The 21,018-nt window shown below is 40.0% G+C and overlaps 1 protein-coding gene across 4 annotated transcripts in view; it reads left to right on the top strand.

Annotated features, from left to right (window-relative positions):
• usp45 (ubiquitin specific peptidase 45) overlaps nt 1-21,018 on the top strand; it is a 96,792-nt gene that overhangs the window by 59,976 nt on the left and 15,798 nt on the right. For all 4 annotated transcript variants that reach the window (XR_012100201.1, XM_073055746.1, XM_073055747.1 and 1 more), the window contains exons 9-12: nt 659-746; nt 14,784-14,865; nt 15,177-15,268; nt 16,507-16,563. Coding sequence is in view for 3 of the 4 variants with exons in the window: in XM_073055746.1 (XP_072911847.1) it covers nt 659-746; nt 14,784-14,865; nt 15,177-15,268; nt 16,507-16,563 (319 nt within the window). In the remaining variant the exon portion in view is untranslated. The remainder of the gene's footprint in view (nt 1-658; nt 747-14,783; nt 14,866-15,176; nt 15,269-16,506; nt 16,564-21,018) is intronic.

The raw sequence follows: 21,018 nt of genomic DNA, 5'->3' as shown, positions 1-21,018 counted from the left end.
ACAGGAACAGGCCCTTCAGTCCACAATGTTGTGTCAAACCCGTTAAATTAGTAATCAAATAGCCAACTAAACTAATCCCTTCTGCCTACACCATGTCCATATCCTTCCACTTTCCTCACATTCCTGTGCCTATCTAAATATCTTTTAAAAATCTCTAATGTTTCTGCCTCTACCACCACTCCAAGAACCCATCATACTATGTAAAAAAAAATGCCCTTTGCATCTCCTTTGAAATTTTACCCCCTCTCCTCTTAAATGCATGCCCTCTGGTATTAGATACTTCAACCCTAGGAAAATATACTGTCTGTCTGCTCTATCTATGCCTGCCATAATCTTATAAACCTCTATCAAACCTCAGCTTCTGGTAGTTTATGAGCTTCCCACAAAACATTGCCGTATGTTGCCTGCATCATCTTGGTTGCCTGCTTGATCTAACCTTGTGAAGTGTGTGCAAGCCAAGCTTTCCACTGTAAATTGGTACTTGTGACAATAATAAACCGATTCCAGTTCCAATTTTGACAGTATTAGAATTGTGCTGTGTAAAAGGCTGAGGAACTCAATGCTGATCAACTGAAACAGTGCTCTAGTATTGCTGGCATAGAATAATTACAGAGGCACATGGGTGCTTTACAATATGTTTTGCTTCTCTGCCCAACAGAGCACCACGTTTTAAGGGTTTCCAACAGCAGGACAGCCAGGAGCTGCTTCACTATTTACTCAATGCAATGCAGATTGAGGAAACGAAGGTAATTATATATCTACTATGGAAATATTTGCACATTGGTTGCTTGTCAGTCGTTGTCTGCATTTACAGTAAGGGTGCCACGGTAATGCAGCAGTTAGCACTATAGTATTACAGCTCAAGGTGTCAGAATTCAGAGTTTCATTCCAGTGGTTCCTGTGACCGCATGGGTTTCCTCCAGGTGCTCCAGTTTCCTTCCACTGTCTAAATACAAACAGGTCAGTAGATTAATTGGTCATTGTAAATGTCTTGTGATTAGGCTAGGGTTAAATAGGTAGGTTGCTGGGTGATGCAGCTCGTTGCGCTAGAAGTGCATGTATCTTTAAATAAGATGAACCTCAAGATTGTATATAGTGATACATATGTACTTTGCTAATAAGCTTACTTTGAACATTAAAGGAGGGCAATTAAAGGGAATTTAAAAACTTTATCATTTGCATAATATTGATACAGGACATCCTTGCATTAACAGGGGCTGAGGGTGGGGGGAGGGGGTGTGAGTTTGTGGGTTGCTTTCCTAGAAAATGATCCATGTAGTAAACTTTTCTTTAACATGGGTGCCTGGAATATTCACATTACTGGGCCAAACCATTGATGACTAAGCATGAATTCTGATATTATCTATCAGCATGAAAAGCAATGTACATCAAGAACTTTAGCTCAGTATTTGCAGTCAGTAGCAAATCATCCTTGGCGCAGATGTTGAAGAAACTCCTTATATAGGTCTAAGAGAGAAAAATGATAGGGAGTTCATGTAAACCCTGGACCTCTGCTGGACAACTTGCTGATACCATACAGAGACTTTCAAACAGTTCTGCTTTCTGTCGAAGAACGGAAATAGTATAAGACATTCTAATGCAGGTGAGGAAAGTTGGATTAAAAAGTTCTTGGTGACTTTCTGAAGTTCTTTACAGTATAATCATTAAATAATTAAATATGATAAAGTACTATTTAAATTCAAATCATTTACTCAATTTCAAGTACTCTACATTTCATTCTCAGTATTATTTATGTGCTTGCTATCTATATTTGCACAGTTTCTCTTTTGTACATTGGTTGTTTGTCAGTCTTGTGTGTAGTTTTTCATTGATTCTATTGTATTTCTTGGTTCTACTGTAAATCCTTGCAAGCAAATGAATCTCAGAGTAGTATATGGTGACACATAAGTAGTTTGATAATAAATTTACTTTGAACTATTGTGCTCATTTACTGCACCAAAATAGATGCTTAATGCTGTGTATCATGCAATGCGTGTTTTCAATTTAAAATGTAAATTATTTTTGACTATCATTGTATCTCCTGAAGCAGAGTAGTGAGGGAGACGGCTAGCAGGGCAAAAACATGATTGGAAGGACTTTAGACGGTGTGACAAAATTAGACTGTCAGTTCTCTGGATCTATTCAAACTCGACAGCAGTGACAGTTGTGCCAGTCAGAACCGCGGGTACCCGAGTAGCAGAGCATTGTCCGTCCTGGGAACACCACAGCTGTTAATCGAGTTATTGTTGTGGAGTGTCACAACCATGTGGTGTCGAGAGAGGGAGAGAGCCTGCAACGACGTGCCTGCCACCAGAATCCTTTAGCAGGATTACCACCACGAGCATTCTCTTGTTTAGAAAACTCCATGAAGGATATGTTGTAATGGTCATAAATTACTCTTGCCAGTGATCTTAACAAAACCCTTCAAACTTGATGACTATGTTTGTCTCCCAAGAAACATGGTTTAAGACGTTGCCTTTTCAAGGTAATTCAAGATAGTTTAATGTCATTTCCTGTACACAAGTGTCAAAGAGAATGAAATAATTGTTACTCCGGATCCAGTGCCGCACAAAAAAAAGAAAAGAGCACAAAAATACTAATAATATGAACAAAACACAATAAATATAAATACATAAAAGAGATTGTATACATTGACTGTATGTCCATAAAGTGTCGCTGGGCACAGGGGTGTCTGTACATAAGGTGACTGACAGGAAATGATAAAGTAGTGGTAGTGGGGGGATGTGGAGGGGTGGGTTAATGGGTAGAGGTGTTGATCAGCCATACTGCTGGGAAAGTAACTGTTTTTTGAGTCTGGTAGTCCTGATGTGGATGCTACATGCCTCATTCATGAAAGGAGAGGGACATGAGCAATATGGGTGGAACCCTTCATGATGTTACTGGCCATTTTCCAGCACACTTCTGTACATATATCTTTGATATTGGGCAGGCTGGTGCTGGCGATGCATTGGGCAGCTTTGACTACCCGTTGTAGATCCTTCCTGTCCTCAGCAGCGCAGCTGAAACTCTACAGTTCTGAGCTGCATAGTCCCACTTCAGTGTGAGAGAATAATTGCAAATTGACTGTGTTCTGCAGGAACACCATGCTCAAAAACAGTTTCTTTTCCCAAGCATTAGGCTAATCAACATTCCCACTCACTAACCTACCCCTTCACACCCCTCCGCCACCACCACCACTTTTATCATTTCCTGTCAGATTCACCTTATGTACACGCACTCTATGCCTAGTGTCACTTCATGGACATACAATCAATCTATGTATATAAGCTATCTTATGTATTAAGAGTTATTTTGTTTTTTATTATTGTGATTTTTGTGTTGCATCAAGAGTAACAATTATTTAGTTTTCCTTCACACTTGTGTACTGGAAATGACATTAAACAATCTTGAATCTTGAACAGTCTTGAATCTTTTGGAGAAGAATTTGGTAACTTAAAGATGATGGAGGGAATAAGTCAATAAGTCCTGCAGGGCAGTTGTATTTTTCCCATATTATCTTTAATGGATTATTTAGTACAGTGGCAGGAGAAGTAGTTGAAGCCTGCTGCTAATTAATTAGTGTCTGTCACCACTGTCACTAGCTCCCTGACCATGCAGGGATGATGCCTTTGTCTGACCTAAATAAATGGTTCAGTGCTCAAAGCTTCACTAATGGGACTGTTGATAAAATCCTAAACCTATTTCAGGGTATTCAATGTGCTGAATACTCGTGTGACTCAACCATTGCTCAGTTTGGAAAAGAGTTACCAACCAGGTCATATTTGCAATGGACATGTACCACAAGCAAAGGACAAAACTTGTTTTAATTGTATCCTGCACAATTTTTAAAAAAGATTTTCAATACATTATTTATATTTTAACACAAATTTCAATTTAAAGTGATTGTAAGACAATATCATAAACCGAGAAATTTTGTTATTTGTAATAAAGATTCAGTCATGTAATGTTTTGTCAGACATCTTACTGTATTGGACATGAGTCATGAATATTCAGCCGGAGTAAGTGAATAGCTCCTTCAGCCAAATTCCCTGCTTTATTCCCATTTTCCTTAGTACCCAAGAATCTGTTCATCATTGCACCCCTAAAGCGAGCAATTAAGCAGCCACAGCCTCCTAAGATGGAAACTTCTAAAGAAGCTGTTTTACTATAATTATAAGGGCCTAAGTAAAACCATAGCTGAAGTACTCTGTACAATTCTGATCTCCTCACACAAGAACAAAAATAAGAGGGAGTTGCTGCAAAGATTCACCTTTCTGGTCCCTATAGTGGCAGGTGCTGAAGGAGTAATATTGAGTCAGCTAGGCTTTTGTTTTCTAGAATTTAGAAGGAAGGATAACCTCAAGGGGATGTACAAAATTTGTAAAGGCATTACAGGATAGCTGTAGAAAAATGTTCTTGGTAAGGAGTTGTGAACTATACAAATCCTTAAGAGGCAGGCCATCTGGGTGATATAGGGAAAAAAGTCAAAGCTTTTAGAGAGGATGCAGAAGAGGTTTACCAGGACATTGCCTGGATTAGAGAGCATGTGCGAAAACATGCTCTCTTTTCGCTGCTGCCATCAGGAAGAAGGTACCTCAGGACCTGCACCACCAGGTTCAGGAACAGTTATTACCCCTCAACTATATGGATTTTGAGGGGGATAACTTCATTCGCCCCATCACTGAACTGTTCCCACAACCTATGGGCTCACCTTCAAGGACTCTTCATTTCGTGTTCATGATATTTATTGCTTATTTATTATCATTATTATTTCTTTTTTATTTTCTTTCTTTTTGTATTTGCACAGTTTGTTTTCTTCTGCACATTGGTCGTTGTCTGTCCTATTCGGTGCGGTCTTTCATTGATTCTGTTGTGTTTCTTGTATTTACTGTGATTGCCCACAAGAAAATGAATCTCAGGCTTGTATATGATGGCGCACATATATATATATATATATATATATATTGATAATAAATTTGCTTTGTACTTTTTGAACTTAGAAACTTGGGTTGTTTTCTTTGGAGCAGCAGAGACTGAGGGGAGGTCTGATGGAGGTTTATGAGATTATGTATATCCTCAAAAGCTTCTATAGTTGTACCGTGGAGAGCATTCTGATAGGCTGCATCACTGTCAGGTATGGAGAGGCTACTGCACAGGACCGAAAGAAGCTGCAGAAGGTCGTAAATTTAGTCGTCTCCATCTTGGGTACTAGCCTACAAAGTACCCAGGACATCTTCAAGGAGCAGTGTCTCAGAAAGGCAGCGTCCATTATTAAGGACCTCCAGCACCCAGGACATGCCCTTTTCTCACTGTTACCATCAGGTAGGAGGTACAGAAGCCTGAAGGTACACAGTCAGTGATTCAGGAACAGCTTCTTTCCCTCTGCCATCCAATTCCTAAATGGACATTGAACCCATGAACACTACCTCACTTTTTTGATATATACAATATTATTTCTGTTTTTTGCACAATTTTAATCTATTCAATATACGTATACTGTAAATTGATTTACTTTTTTTCTTCTATTATGTATTGCATTGAACTACTACAGCTAAGGTAACAAATTTCATGACACATGCCGCTGATAATAAACCTGATTCTGATTATGAAAGGCATAGATAGAGTGGACAGACAGTATCTTTTTCCTAGGGTTGAAATGTCAAATACCAGAGGGCATGCCTTTAATGTGAGAGGGGGTAAGTTCAAAGGAGATTTGAGGGGCAATTTTTTTGCCTGGCTTGTGCTGCCTTGGGATGGTGATAGAGGCAAATACAAACTGGGGGTCCATAGACCCCTCGGTTAATGGTAGGGGTCCGTGGCATAAAAAAAAGATTGGGAACCCCCTGCATTAGGGGTTTTAAGATCTGTTTGGATTGGCACATGAATGTGAGGAAAATATAAGGATATGGACATGGTATAGACAGAAGAGATTAGTTCAGTTGGCCATTTGATTACTAATTTAACTAGTTCAGCACCACATTGTGGGCCAGAGGGCCTGTTCCTGTGCTGTACTGATCTACATTCTGTGATAAGCCTTTGTAATTTTCTATTCAGGATGACAGCAGAGGATCAGCCATTGTTTGCTTCTGAAGTCGTGACAATGGGTTTCAGGAGGTTTGAGGAATTGAGCGATGGCGGTGGAGGTCCTGGAGGCTGACTGATATCCTGCTGCTATTTATTTTGTAAATGAAATTTTCCATTTGGGACCTGAAGTGGAAAAGTGACAGTAGCCATAGAACTGTACAGCACAGTGAAGGGTCTTTGGTCAGCCATGTCTAATCCCATCATAATCCATATTCCTGTCCGTCAGTAAATTCTAGGCACCTAAACAAAACTGTCTCACTTTAAAGTACCTTCCTGCATTTGACATTTCTACTCATGTAAAAAGATTCTGGTCATCTACACTGTCAGTGTCTCTCATAATTTTACTTGATTTAACTACAGTACCTATATAAAAAAAAGTATTTCTCCCCACCCCCCAGTAGTTTTCATGGTTTATTGTTTTACAACAATGAATCACAGTGGATTTAATTTGGCTTTTTGACACTGATCAATAGAAAAAGACTTGTGTCAAAGTGATTACAGATCTCTGCAAAGTGATCTAAATTAATTATAAACATAAAACTCAAAATATTTGATTGCATAAATATTCACCCCCTTTAATATGACACACCAAATCCTCACTGATGCAGCCAATTCATTTTAAAAGTCACATAATTAGTTAAATGGAGATAACTGTGTGCAGTCAGGGTGTTTAAATTGATTGTAGTAAAAATACACCTGTATCTGGAAGCTCCACGTAAAAACACGCTGGAGGAACTCAGCAGGTTGGGCAGCGTCCTTGGAAACGAGCAGTCAACGCTTCGGGCAGAGACCCTTCGTCAGGACTGAAGAGGGAGAGGACAGAAGCCCTATAAAGAAGGTGGGGAGAGGGTGGGAAGGAGAAGGCTAGTAGGTGCCAGGTGAAAAACCAATCAGAGGAAAGATCAAGGGGTGGGGGAGGGGATAGGCAGGAAAGGTGAAGAAGGAATGTAAGGGGAAAGCAGTATGGGTAATAGAAGAAGACCTACTACATGAGAGAGGTGATAGGCAGCTGGAAGAGGAGGCAGAGTGAAAGTGGGATGGGGGAAGGGAGAAGGAGGGAATAGCCGGAAGTTGGAGAATTCGATGTTCATACCAAGGGGCTGGAGACTACCCAGACGGTATATGAGGTGTTGCTCCTCCAACCTGAGTTTGGCCTCATCATGGCAGTAGAGAAGGCCATGTATGGACATATCTGGAAGCTCCGACTGCTGGTGAGTCAGTATCCTGGCAAAAACTCCACCATGGAGACAAAAGAACACTCCAAGCAACTCTGCGATAAGGTTATTGAAAAGCACAAGTCAGGAGGTAGATACAAGAAAATTTCCAAGTCACTGAATATCCCTTGGAGTACAGTTAAGTCAATCAAGAAATGGAAAGAATATGGCACAGCTGTAAATCTGCCTAGAGTTGGCTGTCCTCAAAACAGGGGACTAGCGAGGGAGGCCACCAAGAGACCTATGAAAACTCTGAAGGAGTTGCAAACTTCAGTGGCTGAGATGGGAGAGACTGCACATACAACAACTGTTGCCCGGGTGCTTCATCAGTTGCACCTTTATGAGAGAGTGGCAAAGAGAAAGCCACTGTTGAAAAAAAACACATGAAATCTTGACTGGATTTTGCCAGAAAGTATGTGGGAGACTCTGAAGTCAGCTGGAAGAAGGTTCTATGGTCTGATAAAACCAAAATTGAGCTTTTTGGCCATCAATCTAAACACTATATTTGGTGTAAGCCAAACTCCTCATATAATCAAAAACACACCATCCCTACTGTGAAGCATGGTGGTGGCTGCATCATGCTGTGGGGATGCTTCCCTGCAGCAGGGCCTGGAAGGCTTGTGAAGGTAGAGGGTAAAATGAATGCAGCAAAATACAGGGAAATCCTGGAGGAAAACCTGATGCAGTCTGTAAGAGAACTACATAGGGATCGCTCCCTATGCGACTCCCTTGTCCATTTGTCCCACCCCACTGATCTCCCTCCTTGCACTTAGCCTTGCAAGCGGAACAAGTGCTACACCTGCCCCTACACCTCCTTCCTCACTACCATTCAGGACACCAAGCAGTTCTTCTAGGTGAGGCGACAATTCACCTGTGAGTCTGTTGGAGTCATATAAAGTATTGTGTCCAGTATTCCCAGTGTGGCCTCCTTTATATCGGTGAGACCCAACGTAGATTGGGAGACCGTCCGCCAGAAAAAGCTGGATCTCCCAGCAGCCATCCATTTTAATTCCCCTTCCCTTTCCCACTCCGATATGTCTATCCATGGCCTCCTCCACTGTCATGATGAGACCACACTTAGGCTGGAGGAACAACACCTTATATTCTGTCTGGGTAGTCTCCAATCTGATGGCATGAACATTGATTTCTTGAACTTCCAGAAATGCCCTTTTCCCCCATCTCCTTCACCCTTCCCCATACCCTTTTCCCTCTCACTTTATCTCCTTGCCTACCCATTGCCTCCCTCTGGTTCTCCTTCCCCTTTTCTTTCTTCCATGGCCTTCTGTCCTTTTCTATCGGACTCTCCCTTCTCCATCCCTGTATCTCCTTTGCCAATCAACTTCCCAGCTCGTTACTTCATCCTTCCCCCTTCGGGTTTCACCAATCACCTTGTGTTTCTCTCTCCCCTCCTCCCACCTTTTAAATCTACTGCACAGCTTTTTTTTCTCCAGATCTTCCAAAGGGTCGATTCTTTTCCATAGATGCTGCCTGGCCTGCTGAGTTCCACCAGCAATTTGTGTGTGTTGCTTGAATATCCAATGAAGTTACTTTAAGAAGAAAGATGGTGGTAAACCAGAAATTATAGACTAGTGAGACTTACATCACTAAGATGTATGCCTCACTAGTCTATAATTTATTGGAGGAGATTGTTGTAGAAGATTCTTAGTGACATGTGTACTTGTATTTGGAAAAAGCATTGACTTAGGGGCAATCAAAATGTAACTGATTTTTTTGAGGAAGTGACAAAGATGATTGGCGAGAGTAGAGTAATGAATGTTGTCTACATAGATCTTAGTAAAGCATTGATCAGTAGGCTGGTCCAGAGGATTAAATTAGGGTTAGGGTGGTTAAGTTACTTCGTTTAGATTACATGCATTATTCAGAGAGATTGCGCTCAGCTATGAAGAAGGACATGGTTAATTGAGAGTTTAGGGAGGGGTGTGTTGATATTATAGGTCATGTTGCTATTAAGGATGAGAAAATGTCTTGAGAAATATTAAGGTGATTAAGTTCCCGGAGCATTTCGGGATCTATCTCATTATAAGAACAGAATGGTACTTGGTTGAATCCGATCAGATTAGATCTGTATTCGAGTGCTCTCCCTCCCTTGATGCTGTCATAGCATGGTGCCAGAGTTCTGGATCTTGGGCAAGGTTTAATCGACACGGTTTGTGGATTGGACTCTGTAGTTCACACTATTTCTGGTTTCTTGTCACTCCTTTTATTGTTGCTATTTTGAGCAATTTTGAATCAGGACAGCCTGCAGATAATGAATACTGAGCTGAACTGAACATGCCTGGAATGATTCTATTATGTGTTTTGTGCCTGGGGTTGATGTTTTTCTTTGAACAGGTTCCATGGATTTCTTTGTTTAGTGGCTGTCCGTGGAGAAGACGAATCTCGGGGTTGTATACTGCATGCATACTTCCATAAATATACTTTGAATCTTTAATTTACATTAAAAATATTTAAGTCTCTACTTCCACTGCTCTTTGTGGCAGAGACACCAGAAGACTTGGAATCCTCTGAAAGAAAAAATAACCTTTCTGCTTCTTGAATGGATTTTTTTGAACAGTGAACCATGGCTCTATTTTCTTCTATAAAAGGAAACCATTTCTTCACACCAGCCCTGTCAAGATCCCAAAGAATCATGTTTCAATGAAGCTCTCACTGCTGAACAGCACCCCATAGAAACAGAGTATGTCCAACCTTTTGTCATTTAAGACAAACAGTCCTTCAGGGTATCAGTGCAGTAAATCTATTTTGAGCTGCCTTGAATGCATATAATACTTCCTTAAATAGACAAAACTATTGTACTTATTATACTAATACATTTTGTGTTATGCCCCAGATGTAATCTCACCAATACCCCTTTTAACTGAAGCACTACCTCATACTTCTATATTCACCCTTCGTGACAAACAGCCATAGTATATGAATTTTCCTAATTATTTGCATCATCTTTGCTATCCCATAGTAAAGCACTTTGAACTATATCATCTGTATGAAAAGAGCTCTGTAAATAAGTTATTATTTTTATTTTTTCTCAGCTCAAGCTGGTAAAACCTGCGGTATGGGCGTAGCCAAGCATACTCATTTCTCAATTGCTAGGAACTTTCGGACTATTCTAGTGGTGTTTAGTATTGTGGATCTCTGGAGATTTAAATAAATATTGCTGTGTAGGCCTAATTGATAGCAGTTGTAGAAACTGTATTACTATTGAGACAGTGTATACCCTATTCATGTTGCACAGTGTTTCAATTTCCTCTTTTAATTCAGCATATTTCTGGTGTTTTTCACTTATTGATTTCAGTAGGTTTCTATAGGTACATTTAATGTCAGAGAAATGTATACAATATACATCCTGAAATTCTTTTTCTTCGCAAACATCCATGAAAACAGAGGAATGTGCCAAAGAATGAAGGACGATTAAATGTTAGAACCCCAAAGCCCCACCAGATCCCCCCTCCCACGCAGAAGCAGCAGCAAGGCTATGACACCCCCACCAGCGAAAAAGCATCGGTGCCTCCCCACCACCAAGCATGCAAGAGTGCATCAATAAAGACATAGACTTGCAGTACTACAAAGACTACTCATTCACCTAGTAATTTGACATACCACAGGCTCTCTCTCTCTCCCTAATAAGGGAAAAGGAGGTGTTCCCATTTCACAGTGAGAGGGGAGACGTAATAAAACAACTCACTGATCAATGGTGTTAGAAGACTGTTGCATTGCTTTTTCCGAGCCCTGTGCCTCTGGGCACAAATGCAGCAACAAGCCCACTGCTTCCGATCTTCCTCGTTCTCCCGCGACGCATCAGTCAGTGGCAGCGGCGGCACCGGCCTTGAATCCGCCCGCCTCCAGAGCCACGGAAATCCGGCACCCTGAAGGCACGCTGGTCTTCCAGGCCGCGTCCCTGACATATCGAAAAGCGGCCGGTCGTGAGGCCCCTGAGAGCAGGCCCCACTCCCGCAAAGAACCAAACTCAGAGTGTAACTCCAGGTCAGGGTCTTCAAAAGAACCTTGAAAAAGAAGAAAAAAAGAGATATCAGAGATAGAAATAGAGCTGTTTCCGAAGATGCAAGCAAAGGAGTTGCTGTTTAGCGCCATCGTCACTCAGCTCCACCTCTTCATTAAGTTGTTTGTGTGTGGAATGGCTATGTCTATTAAGTCAGTTGCTCTTGCTTGTTTGTCCTGTAATATCTGGACGATTATTATGGATTGTCCTATCTGTAATAATTTGTAGGACTCTGACTCTAAAACTGGACTAGGCTTCTATTTATAGTAAGGTATGGTTTTTTTGAGTTTTTATTTTAAGACAAGATTTTGGTGAATGTTGTTTGCCACTTAATTTTGCCCGTGTAAGTAATCAGATTGAGTTAAACTACTGTGGGATCCTTTAATGTGTTGGATTGTTTCTCATTTCTCAGCATCCTCTTAAATCTGTTGGTCTTTTATTATGTATTTTTGGTAAGTTTTTGTGTTAACCACTTGGTCCTGAATTGCCACAAGGAGCCCTCTCTTTCTAGGAAGAGGTCTTTAAAGTTCAAATTAACATCTAATATCAGAGTACATACATGTCACCACATACAACTCTGAGATTATTTTATTCTCTGTGCATACTTAGCAAATGTATAGGACAGTAACTGTAAACAGGATCTGAAAACTATAAACATCAGGAACTGTAAACTGTAAATAAACTGTGCAAATGCAGGTATAGATAAAAAGCAATAAATAATGAGCATGAAATAACAATATAAAAGAGGCCTTAAATGAGTGTTGTTATCCCCTTTTGTTCAAGATCCTGATAGCTGAGGGGTAGTAACTGTTTTTGAACCTGGTGGCACGAGTCCTGGGGCTCCTGTACCTTCTACCTGATGGCAGCAGCGAGAAAAGAGCATGGCCTGGGTGGTGAGGATCTCTGATGATGGATGCTGCTTTTCTACGGCAACATTTCATGTAGATGTGCTCAATGGTTGGGAGGGTTTTACCCGTGATGTACTGGGCCAAATCCACTACCTTTTGTAGGATTGTTCACTCAAAGACATTGTTGTTCCTGTATCGGGCTATAATGCAGCCAGTCAACACATTTCCACACACTTCTGTAGAAGTTTGCCAAGGTTCTTGAAGAAATACCGAATCTCCGCAGAGATATAAATATATAAATTATATTTATATGATGGTCCTCTGAGATAGTGACACCCTGGAATTTAAAGTTACTGACCCTCTCCACCTCTGATCCTCCAATGATTACCGGCTCGTGGACCTCTGGTTTCCACCTCCTGAAGTCTACAATCAGTTCTTTGGTCTTATTGACATTGAGTGAGAGGTTGTTATTACAACACTCAGCCAAATTTTCAGTCTCCCTCCTGTATGCTGATTCATCAGCCCCTTTGATACAGCCCACAACAGTGGTGTCATCAGCAAACTTGTATATGGTGCTGGAGCTGTACTTAGCCACACAGTCACAGGTGTAAATGAGTAGAGCAGGGGGCTAAGCACACATCCCTGCGGTGCTCCTGTCCTGATGGAGATTGTGGAGGAAATGTCTTTGCCATTCCAAACTGACTGGGTCCTACAAGTGAGGCAACCAGGATAGAATTGCACAAGGGGGTATTGAGGCCCAGGTCTTGGAGTTTAATATTTGTTTTGAGGGGATGATGGTATTAAATGCTGACCTGATCTGATAAAGAGCATCCTGATGTATGCACCATTGCTGTCCAGATATGCCAGGGTTGCATGAAGGGTGAACGAGATGGTGTCTGCGGTAGACCTGTTGCTTCAGTGCGCGAATTGGAGCGGATCCAAGTCGCCACTCAGACAGGAGCTGATATGCTTCCACTTCATCACTGTGGATGTAAGTGCCACTGGGCAATAGTCATTTAAACAGGTCACCACACTCTCCTTGGGCACCAGTACGATTAAAGTCTGCTTGAAGCAGGTGGGTACCACACACTGCCGGAGTGAGAGGTTGATGATGTCTGTGAATACACCAGCCAGTTGGTTGGCACTGGTCTTCTGTACTCGGTCAGGTACTCCATCTGGACCAGATGATTATTGGGAGACATGGGGGTACGTAATGGTTCCTCCCTGTTCTTGTGATCAAAGCGAGCATAGAATGCATTGAGCTCATCTGGAAGTGAAGCTCTGCTGTCCCCTGTGTTGCAAGATTTAACTTTGTAGGAGGTTAAACTCTGAGCCAGGTGTTCAACATTTCCTTGTTGACATCTAGTCTGCTCAGATTGTGGGGATGTCTTCTGTGGAGGGTCATGCTCTTTGACTGGTTAACTTTTTCTTCTGTAGTGTTTTTTTTTCTTCATTTAGCTGGGTTGTGCTTTCATTTAAGTTTAGTGGTCTGTACTTTTTATCAGAATTGCATATGCTCACATGGAGTGCTGTACTCTGTTTTTGTTGATGAAAATATTTCCTTAGAAGTTTTACCTGACTGTTACTGCCTTAATACTGGCCTTTGTAATAGGCACCAGCTCATCCAAATATCTCTACATTTTTAAGCTTTGCAATATTTGAACATTTACATAAAGGGTGCTTTTACTTTTCTTAACGCTTTGGATAATCATGTTTTCATTTTTCATTTATCAGATCTTTGCAACCCACTTACCCTATCCGTGTCCTTTTGAACCCTCCTATGTCCTCCTCGTCTTACTTTCTTACCAGTCATTAGCAAATCTGGCCCCTCTACCTTTGGTCCCTTCATCCAAGTCATTTACATAATTTGTAAAACTTGAGGTCGCAGTATTGACCTTATAGTATTAATTAGTGATAATAATACAGAGAATTCATTATTAGTCAGAAAGCAAAAAGTGGGATTAAGCAATCATTCTGTGGTTGATCGGCTGTGACTAGTGGCGCAATGGGGTATCTGTACTCAGGCCCAAGCCATTCACAATCTATATCAATGATTTGGCTGAAGAATCCAAATGTCATATTTCCAATTTGACATTGTCTACAGCTGCCCGGGATCCAAAGCTTCACCACTTGCTGGGAAAGGTGTATTAAATAGATTAACAAATGTTAAAATGTCTTCTTCTGTCACCTGTGAAATAGCATATGTAATCCAGAGAAAGACATACAAAATGCAGGAGGAACTCAGCGGCAAACGCCTTCAAATGACAGGTCTCAGCCTGAAACATTGTTTATTCCTTTCCACGTGCAGCCTGACCTGCTGAATTCCTCCAGCTTTTGTCACTCTGCATTTTATTTTCCTTTGGTTGAGAGCTGTGTACTGAGAAATGTACGGTATAATAGATGCCTCAGAGGATAAATAATACAGCATTGATAGGAAAATTGTTTACCCTGCTGTGATACAGCTCTAATTTTTATGGCTTGTGGATTTTTTTCATGCATTACTCTTGGGTGCCTTTGACAAGATGTGGAATAAGGTTACTTGTACGTTATTGTGCTCGGTATTAACAATTTGTTACATATACTGTAAAAGATTATAAACAATCTCTTCTCCTGATGCAGCGCATACAGAGTGCCATCTTAAAAGCCTTCAACAGCCCTACAGTCAAAACTGCTGATGAAGAAACAAAACGAAAAGTGAAAGGTGGGGATGTTACTCAGTTCAAGGGCGCCATCTACTGTATTTATGGTCATTTAAACTTAACTAACTCTTCCCAGTTAGCAGAAAGCAGAAAACCTACACATAGTGCAGTCTGGGCCAGTTACAGTTTAAAATCACAATTATCAGCCTTTAGAGATTTTAACAAATAATGTGAATGAAAATGTTTTAGGCTATAATTTTTTTAGCAAATGTCATTTAGAAATTATTATGAAACTTTGAAGTCATGAATTTGGAAAAAAATGTGTTGCTGAGGAAACGAGTTAAATTTATCCCAAAATATAATGTTGTTACAGTATATGGAAGAGAAGGTGTGAAGATGAATTTTATCAACCAGATTTTTGTCGGAGAATTGATCAGTACCGTCATGTGTGAAGAGTGTTTGCATGTGAGTATTTAGTTGTACTTTTTTGTTGTAATAAAAATAATACAATTGTACTTCAGTTTCTTATTTGTCTTCATGAATCACAATTAAAAGTAGTACATAACTGAATGTGTAATGTAGAAATTATAGAATTGTTTGGCAAATGTATATGTTTTTAAATAGCCTCAGTTGCATGTGTTTGTGTTCAAAAAGCAGCAATTTTTGTCACTGGCAGTTGGTGGGAAATGTATGTTTTAAACATAATAATTTTATCTCGAGTGGAGCAAGTACTTTCACACCCTTTTGTCTTCTACCTAATGATTTCTGTAGTTGCAACAAAGAAGAGCGACATTACTGCTTATGGAATTTTGTTGCTAAATTGCTATCATGTCTAAAACAATAAAACAGCAACGGTTAGAAATACAGTAGCAGCTATGAAGCAGTTCTAACATACTGTAAAATTATTGGAAGAAGTTATTTGCTATAGCTAGAGCATGGTGTATCTGTGGAATTCATCGCCATAGACAGCTGTGGAAGCAAAGTCTTTGGGTATCTTTAAAGTGAAGCTTGGTAGGTTCTTCTTTAGTAATGGTGTCAAAGGTTACGGAGAGAAACAGGAGAATGGGGTTGGGAGGTATAACAAATCAGCCATTATGGAATGGCAGAGAAGACTCGATGAGCTGAATAGCCTCATTCTGCTTCTATATCATATACTTGGTTTTTATTGTAAGACCATATGTGTATGGCAGAAAGGACCATCATAAGTAGTTAAAAACATGGTCATTAGAGAAAAATGTAATACATCCCAATTTCACTCCCTGATTTTGACTAAGTAGGTTCACAATAAACAAATGTTTGTAATGCTTTTTAAAAGTTGTTTTACATAAATGATACAACAATGAATCCTTTTATAACTTAACAAAACATTAGGTTCTTAGACTGTGGGTGTACATTAGGGTTAGATAATTGTCTATAAATCTAGGACTTTCTTCAAAATTTCTCCAAATATATATATATCTTCCTTTTAGTCATTGCACATAAAGATATATAGCTGAAACTGAGAAGAAAATTCGGAAGTTTGCTACAGTCGTAACCATTATCCACAGTTTTATTCTGAAAATAATGTCTGATACAATGACCGCAAGTCTAATTTTAGGCTTTCTGTTTATATGACGTGTGAATGCTCTGTATTTTGTGTTATGAACTGTGCTTTTTTATACAGTTCTAATTTTCAATTATTTACAATTTTTTGGATTTTTTAGATTTCATCTGTTAGAGAGCCATTTATCGATCTTTCACTTCCTATTGTTGAAGAAAGGGTAAGACAATTTTTGTTTTTTTGTGTACAAAGTAGTTAAAACATTTATCATCTGTATACTGTGTGTAGGTTTTTATAAGCATTATTTGCGGTTGGTTTACTCAGCATTAGTTACCACTCGGGTTTGCCCTCTATTTAAACCTTCTTCATAGCTTTGGAACAAACCAAGTACAGTGGTTAATTAGAGCATCAGTTAATCGAGGCAGTGCAACCCTTAAAGGACAAAAACTAATCGAGAAAATAGCTGGAGTTCTCTTAATTTATTTGGGACATTATGTCGCTTAATTGGGACAGCAAACTGTTGCCAGTTTCTAACTAGCGTCAGTCACATGTACTTGTGTGATCATTAGACATAACACCGTGCTTTGAGCAAAGTTTTTAAACAGCCACAGTTGCATGTGTTTGTGTTCAAAAGGCAGCAATTTTTGTCACTGACAGTTGGTGGGAAATAAGCAGTAAGACAATTCAGAGCTGTTTCGCTAACTGAGGTTTCAAGGATTCAGGCTTGGAGATGCCAGAAACGACAGGAGTGAAAATGAAACAACTCCACTACTTCAACAAGTAAGGAACTATAAAGAATTTGAAGGTATTGCCAATCATCTTGAATGTTACAATGAAAATGAAGATTTGGAGGATGCAAGCATCAACAGCATTGTTTGAAGGCAGTCCATTATCTGCACTAGGTGTCTATAATGATTTTGTTCATTTACATTCAAAAGAAGGCAATACAGATGAATTTCTCCATCAATAAGCATTAGGAACTAATACACAGTTTTATAGTAGTGCTTTAGTAGTTTTATAGTATTGTTAGTGTTAAATTTGTTACTTATTTCCCTAAAAAAACTTTCGGAGTTTTCCCCAACCAGAAACCCTGGATGAGCCATGAGATCCACAATCTGCTGAGGGGCAGACCAGAGGTATTCAGCTCTGGTGACCAAGTTAGATACAAGAGGTCCAGGTACGATCTCTGGAAAGCCATCTCATAGACAAAGTAGCAATTGCAGACTAAACTTGAGTCTCTAAAGGATGCTCGACAGCTGTGGCAGGGCTTGAATGCTATTACTAATTACAAAGTTGAAATCAAGCAATACAGGTGACAACAGAGCTACACCTCCAGATGAGCTCAATGCCTTCTGTGCTTACTTTGACTGTAAAAACACACAAACTCCCATAGCCCCCGATAACCCTATTATTTCAGTATCTGAGGGCAACGTGAACATCCTTCAGGATGGTGAACCCACAGAAAGCATCAGGCCCAGATGGGACACTTGACAAAGTACTAAAGACCTGTGCTGATCAACTGGCTTGACTGTTTACCAAGATCTTTAACTTCTCACTTTGACAATCTGAGGTATCCACTTGCTTCAAACAGGCTTCAATTTTATTGGTTAGAAGAATGTGGTAGCCTGTCTCAATGTCTGTTGTGCAGTAGCATTTATGTCCACTAAGATGAAAAATATCAACGCTTGGCTGAGAAACAACTTGGCTCTGCTCTAATTTGCCTAACAGCACAATAGGTCCACAGCAGATTCCATCTCAGTAGATCTTTACTCAACTCTGGAACATCTGGACATCAAAGTTGCATATTTCAGGATGCTCTTTATCGACTACAGCTTGGCATTGAATATTATCATCCCATTAAAACTGATCAGTTAAGTTTCAAATACCTCCTTGTGCAACTGAACCCTCGATTTCCTCACTTGCAGACCTCAGTCAATTTAGATTGCCAACAATATCTCCTCCACAATCTCCATCACCACAGGTGTACCACAAGGCTGTGTGCTTAGTCCACTGCTCTACCGTCTTTACACTTTTGACTGTGTGGCTAAGCATGGCTCCAATGCTATATTCAAGTCTGCTGATGACACCACTGTTGTTGGCTGAATCAAAGGTGGTGACGAATTAGCATTCAGGGGGGAGACTGAAAATCTGGCTGAGTGGTGCCATAACAACAACCTCTTACTCAATGTCAGCAAGACCAAGGAGCTGATTATTGACTTCAGGAGGAGGAAACCAGAGGTCCATGAGCCGGCCCTCCAGAGGATTAGAGGTGGAGAGGGTCAGCAACTTTAAATTCCTCGATGTTATCATTTCAGAAGATATGTCCTGGGCCCAGCATGTGAGTGCAATTATGAAGAAAGCACACGCTACTTACTTAGGAGTTTGTGGAGAATCAGCATAACATCCAAAACTTTGACAATCTTCTATAGATATGTGGTGGAGGGTATATTGACTGGATGCATTATGGTCTCGTATGGAAACAACAATGCCCCTGAGCCGAAAATCCTACAAAGAATAGTGGATATGGCCCAGTCCATCACGGGTAAAGCCCTCGCAAACATTGAGCACCTCTACATTGACCCTGGTCACAGGAAAGCAGCATCCATCATCGTGGACACCCAACACATGCTCTCTTCTATCTGCTGTCATCAGGAACAAGGTACAAGAGTCTCAGGACTTACACCAGCAGCTTCAGGAACAGTTACTACCCCTGAACCATCAGGCTCTTCAACCAAAGGGGGTAACTTCACTCAACTTCATTTGCCCCATCATTAAAATGTTTCCACAACCAATCGACAAACTTTCAAGGACTCTCCATCTTGTGTTCTTGAAATTTATTGCTTATTAATTTATTATTATTGTTTCTTCTTTTTGTATTTGCACAGTTTTTGCCTTCTGCACCTTGGTTGAACTCTCTAGTCTTTTGTCAATTCTGTTATGGTTATTATTGTATAGATTTATTGAGTATGCCCACAATAGAATGAATTTCAGGTTGGATATGGTGACATATATGTATGTACTTTGGTAATAAATTTACTTTGAACTTTAGTACACCATGTCTGAGTGCAGCTGGTTATTACTGAGTCCTTACAACCAAACGTGGTCTTTCAGCAACTGGCATATCACTCCTTGTGGTTTTTAGCAACTTTCAGAAAGAATGAAACCATTGCTATAACGAGAGGTTGGACAAACTTGGATTTACTCTGGAACAGCAGAAGCTGAGTGGAATTTTATAAGATTATGAGAGACATAGAGTATACAGACAGTAACTTTTTCCTGGGGTTTAGATGTCTAATACCAGAAGCACACATTTAATGTAAGAGGGGTAAATTCAAAGGAGATGCAAGGGGCAAGTTTTTTTTCCCTCCCAGAGTGGTGGGTGCTGCTTAGGGTGGTGGTAGAGGCAGATATATTATGGACTTTTAAGCGACATTTTGATGCGCATTTGTATGTGAGAACAATGGAATGATATCAATGTTGTGTAGGCAGAAGCAATTAATTTAGTTGGCTATTTGATTCATAATTTGGATGGCCAGACCGTTGTGGGCTGAAGGGACTGTTCCTGTGCTGTACTGTTCTGTATTCAAACAAGCTCCTTAAGCTGTCTACATACAACTCCCTATGATATTCGTAACTTTCCAGTAAGAATTAAACCTTTGTTCTACTAGATAAACATCCAGTTAAATTCAACTAGCAGCTCAGTGCAAGTAACTGATAGTTGTTTTAAACAAATGTTTAAAAAACCAGAAAATAGTGCAAATCTCTGGTTAGTTAATCCTGCCACTAGAGCCTTTTGTTCTTGTCAGAAGCTGCACTAGCATTTAATTTATTCAATATTTTTTGGTTAGATTAGGCAGCCTTATCAATGTGTTTTTTCTCTCATTTATGGAATAAGTTAGATATTCCACAGCTGTTTATTATTTCTATGTCCACAGATGACCTTAATTTTCCAGCATTTTTATTATTTCAGATATCCAGCATTGTTAGATCCAACTGTTTGTTATTTTCTTGGTGGTTTAACAACTGATTGTCTGCTTGTACTTTAAGTAATTTTGATATACATGTACCTGCTAACCATGCTTCCTGGTAGCCACAGTATGTATATGACTTTTCATTGTGTCCCCTAGTGGTATGATTCTGGAAGGTTTTGGGAGCTTCCCTGGTGCTGCATTATTTGAATAGGGGGTATCTCATTGGTTAACTTTTATCTACGAACTTGAATGGATTTTTTAAATCTATGGAGTATAAAAATTGCTAACCACAAGGCAGTACCGTGTTAGTCTCTTTGTCTTTTTTCTTCTTCATCTCTCCCTTCTGCTGCTAGCCTCTGCTCCTGTTTTTAGCTTTCTTTGTTCTATTACATTTTACTTCTTTCCTGACTTCTGAAAGAACTTTGGATTAAATCAGAATCCAACACTAGCATCTGCGATATTTTACTTTTAAATGACATTAGATTTTTAAATTAAAATTTAACATTGCAAACCTGTCAGCTGGCACAGAAACAAGGAACACTGGAAACAGTCAGCAGGTGAGGAAGACTGGCTTTCTATGTCTTTCAGCATTGCGGAAGCCTAGGTTTTTAGCAGATCTTTCATATTGAAGAAGAAATAATCTGAGACTGGTGGTTTTTTTGTAAGGAAGCTTAGATCTAAGGATACTAAGATATCAATAAGAT

Source organism: Hemitrygon akajei, chromosome 9, assembly GCF_048418815.1.
Source record: "Hemitrygon akajei chromosome 9, sHemAka1.3, whole genome shotgun sequence".
In the NCBI taxonomy this organism is placed as follows: Eukaryota; Metazoa; Chordata; class Chondrichthyes; order Myliobatiformes; family Dasyatidae; genus Hemitrygon; species Hemitrygon akajei.
Note: the sequence above shows the minus strand (reverse complement) of the source record. Positions and strands in the feature narration are given on the sequence as shown.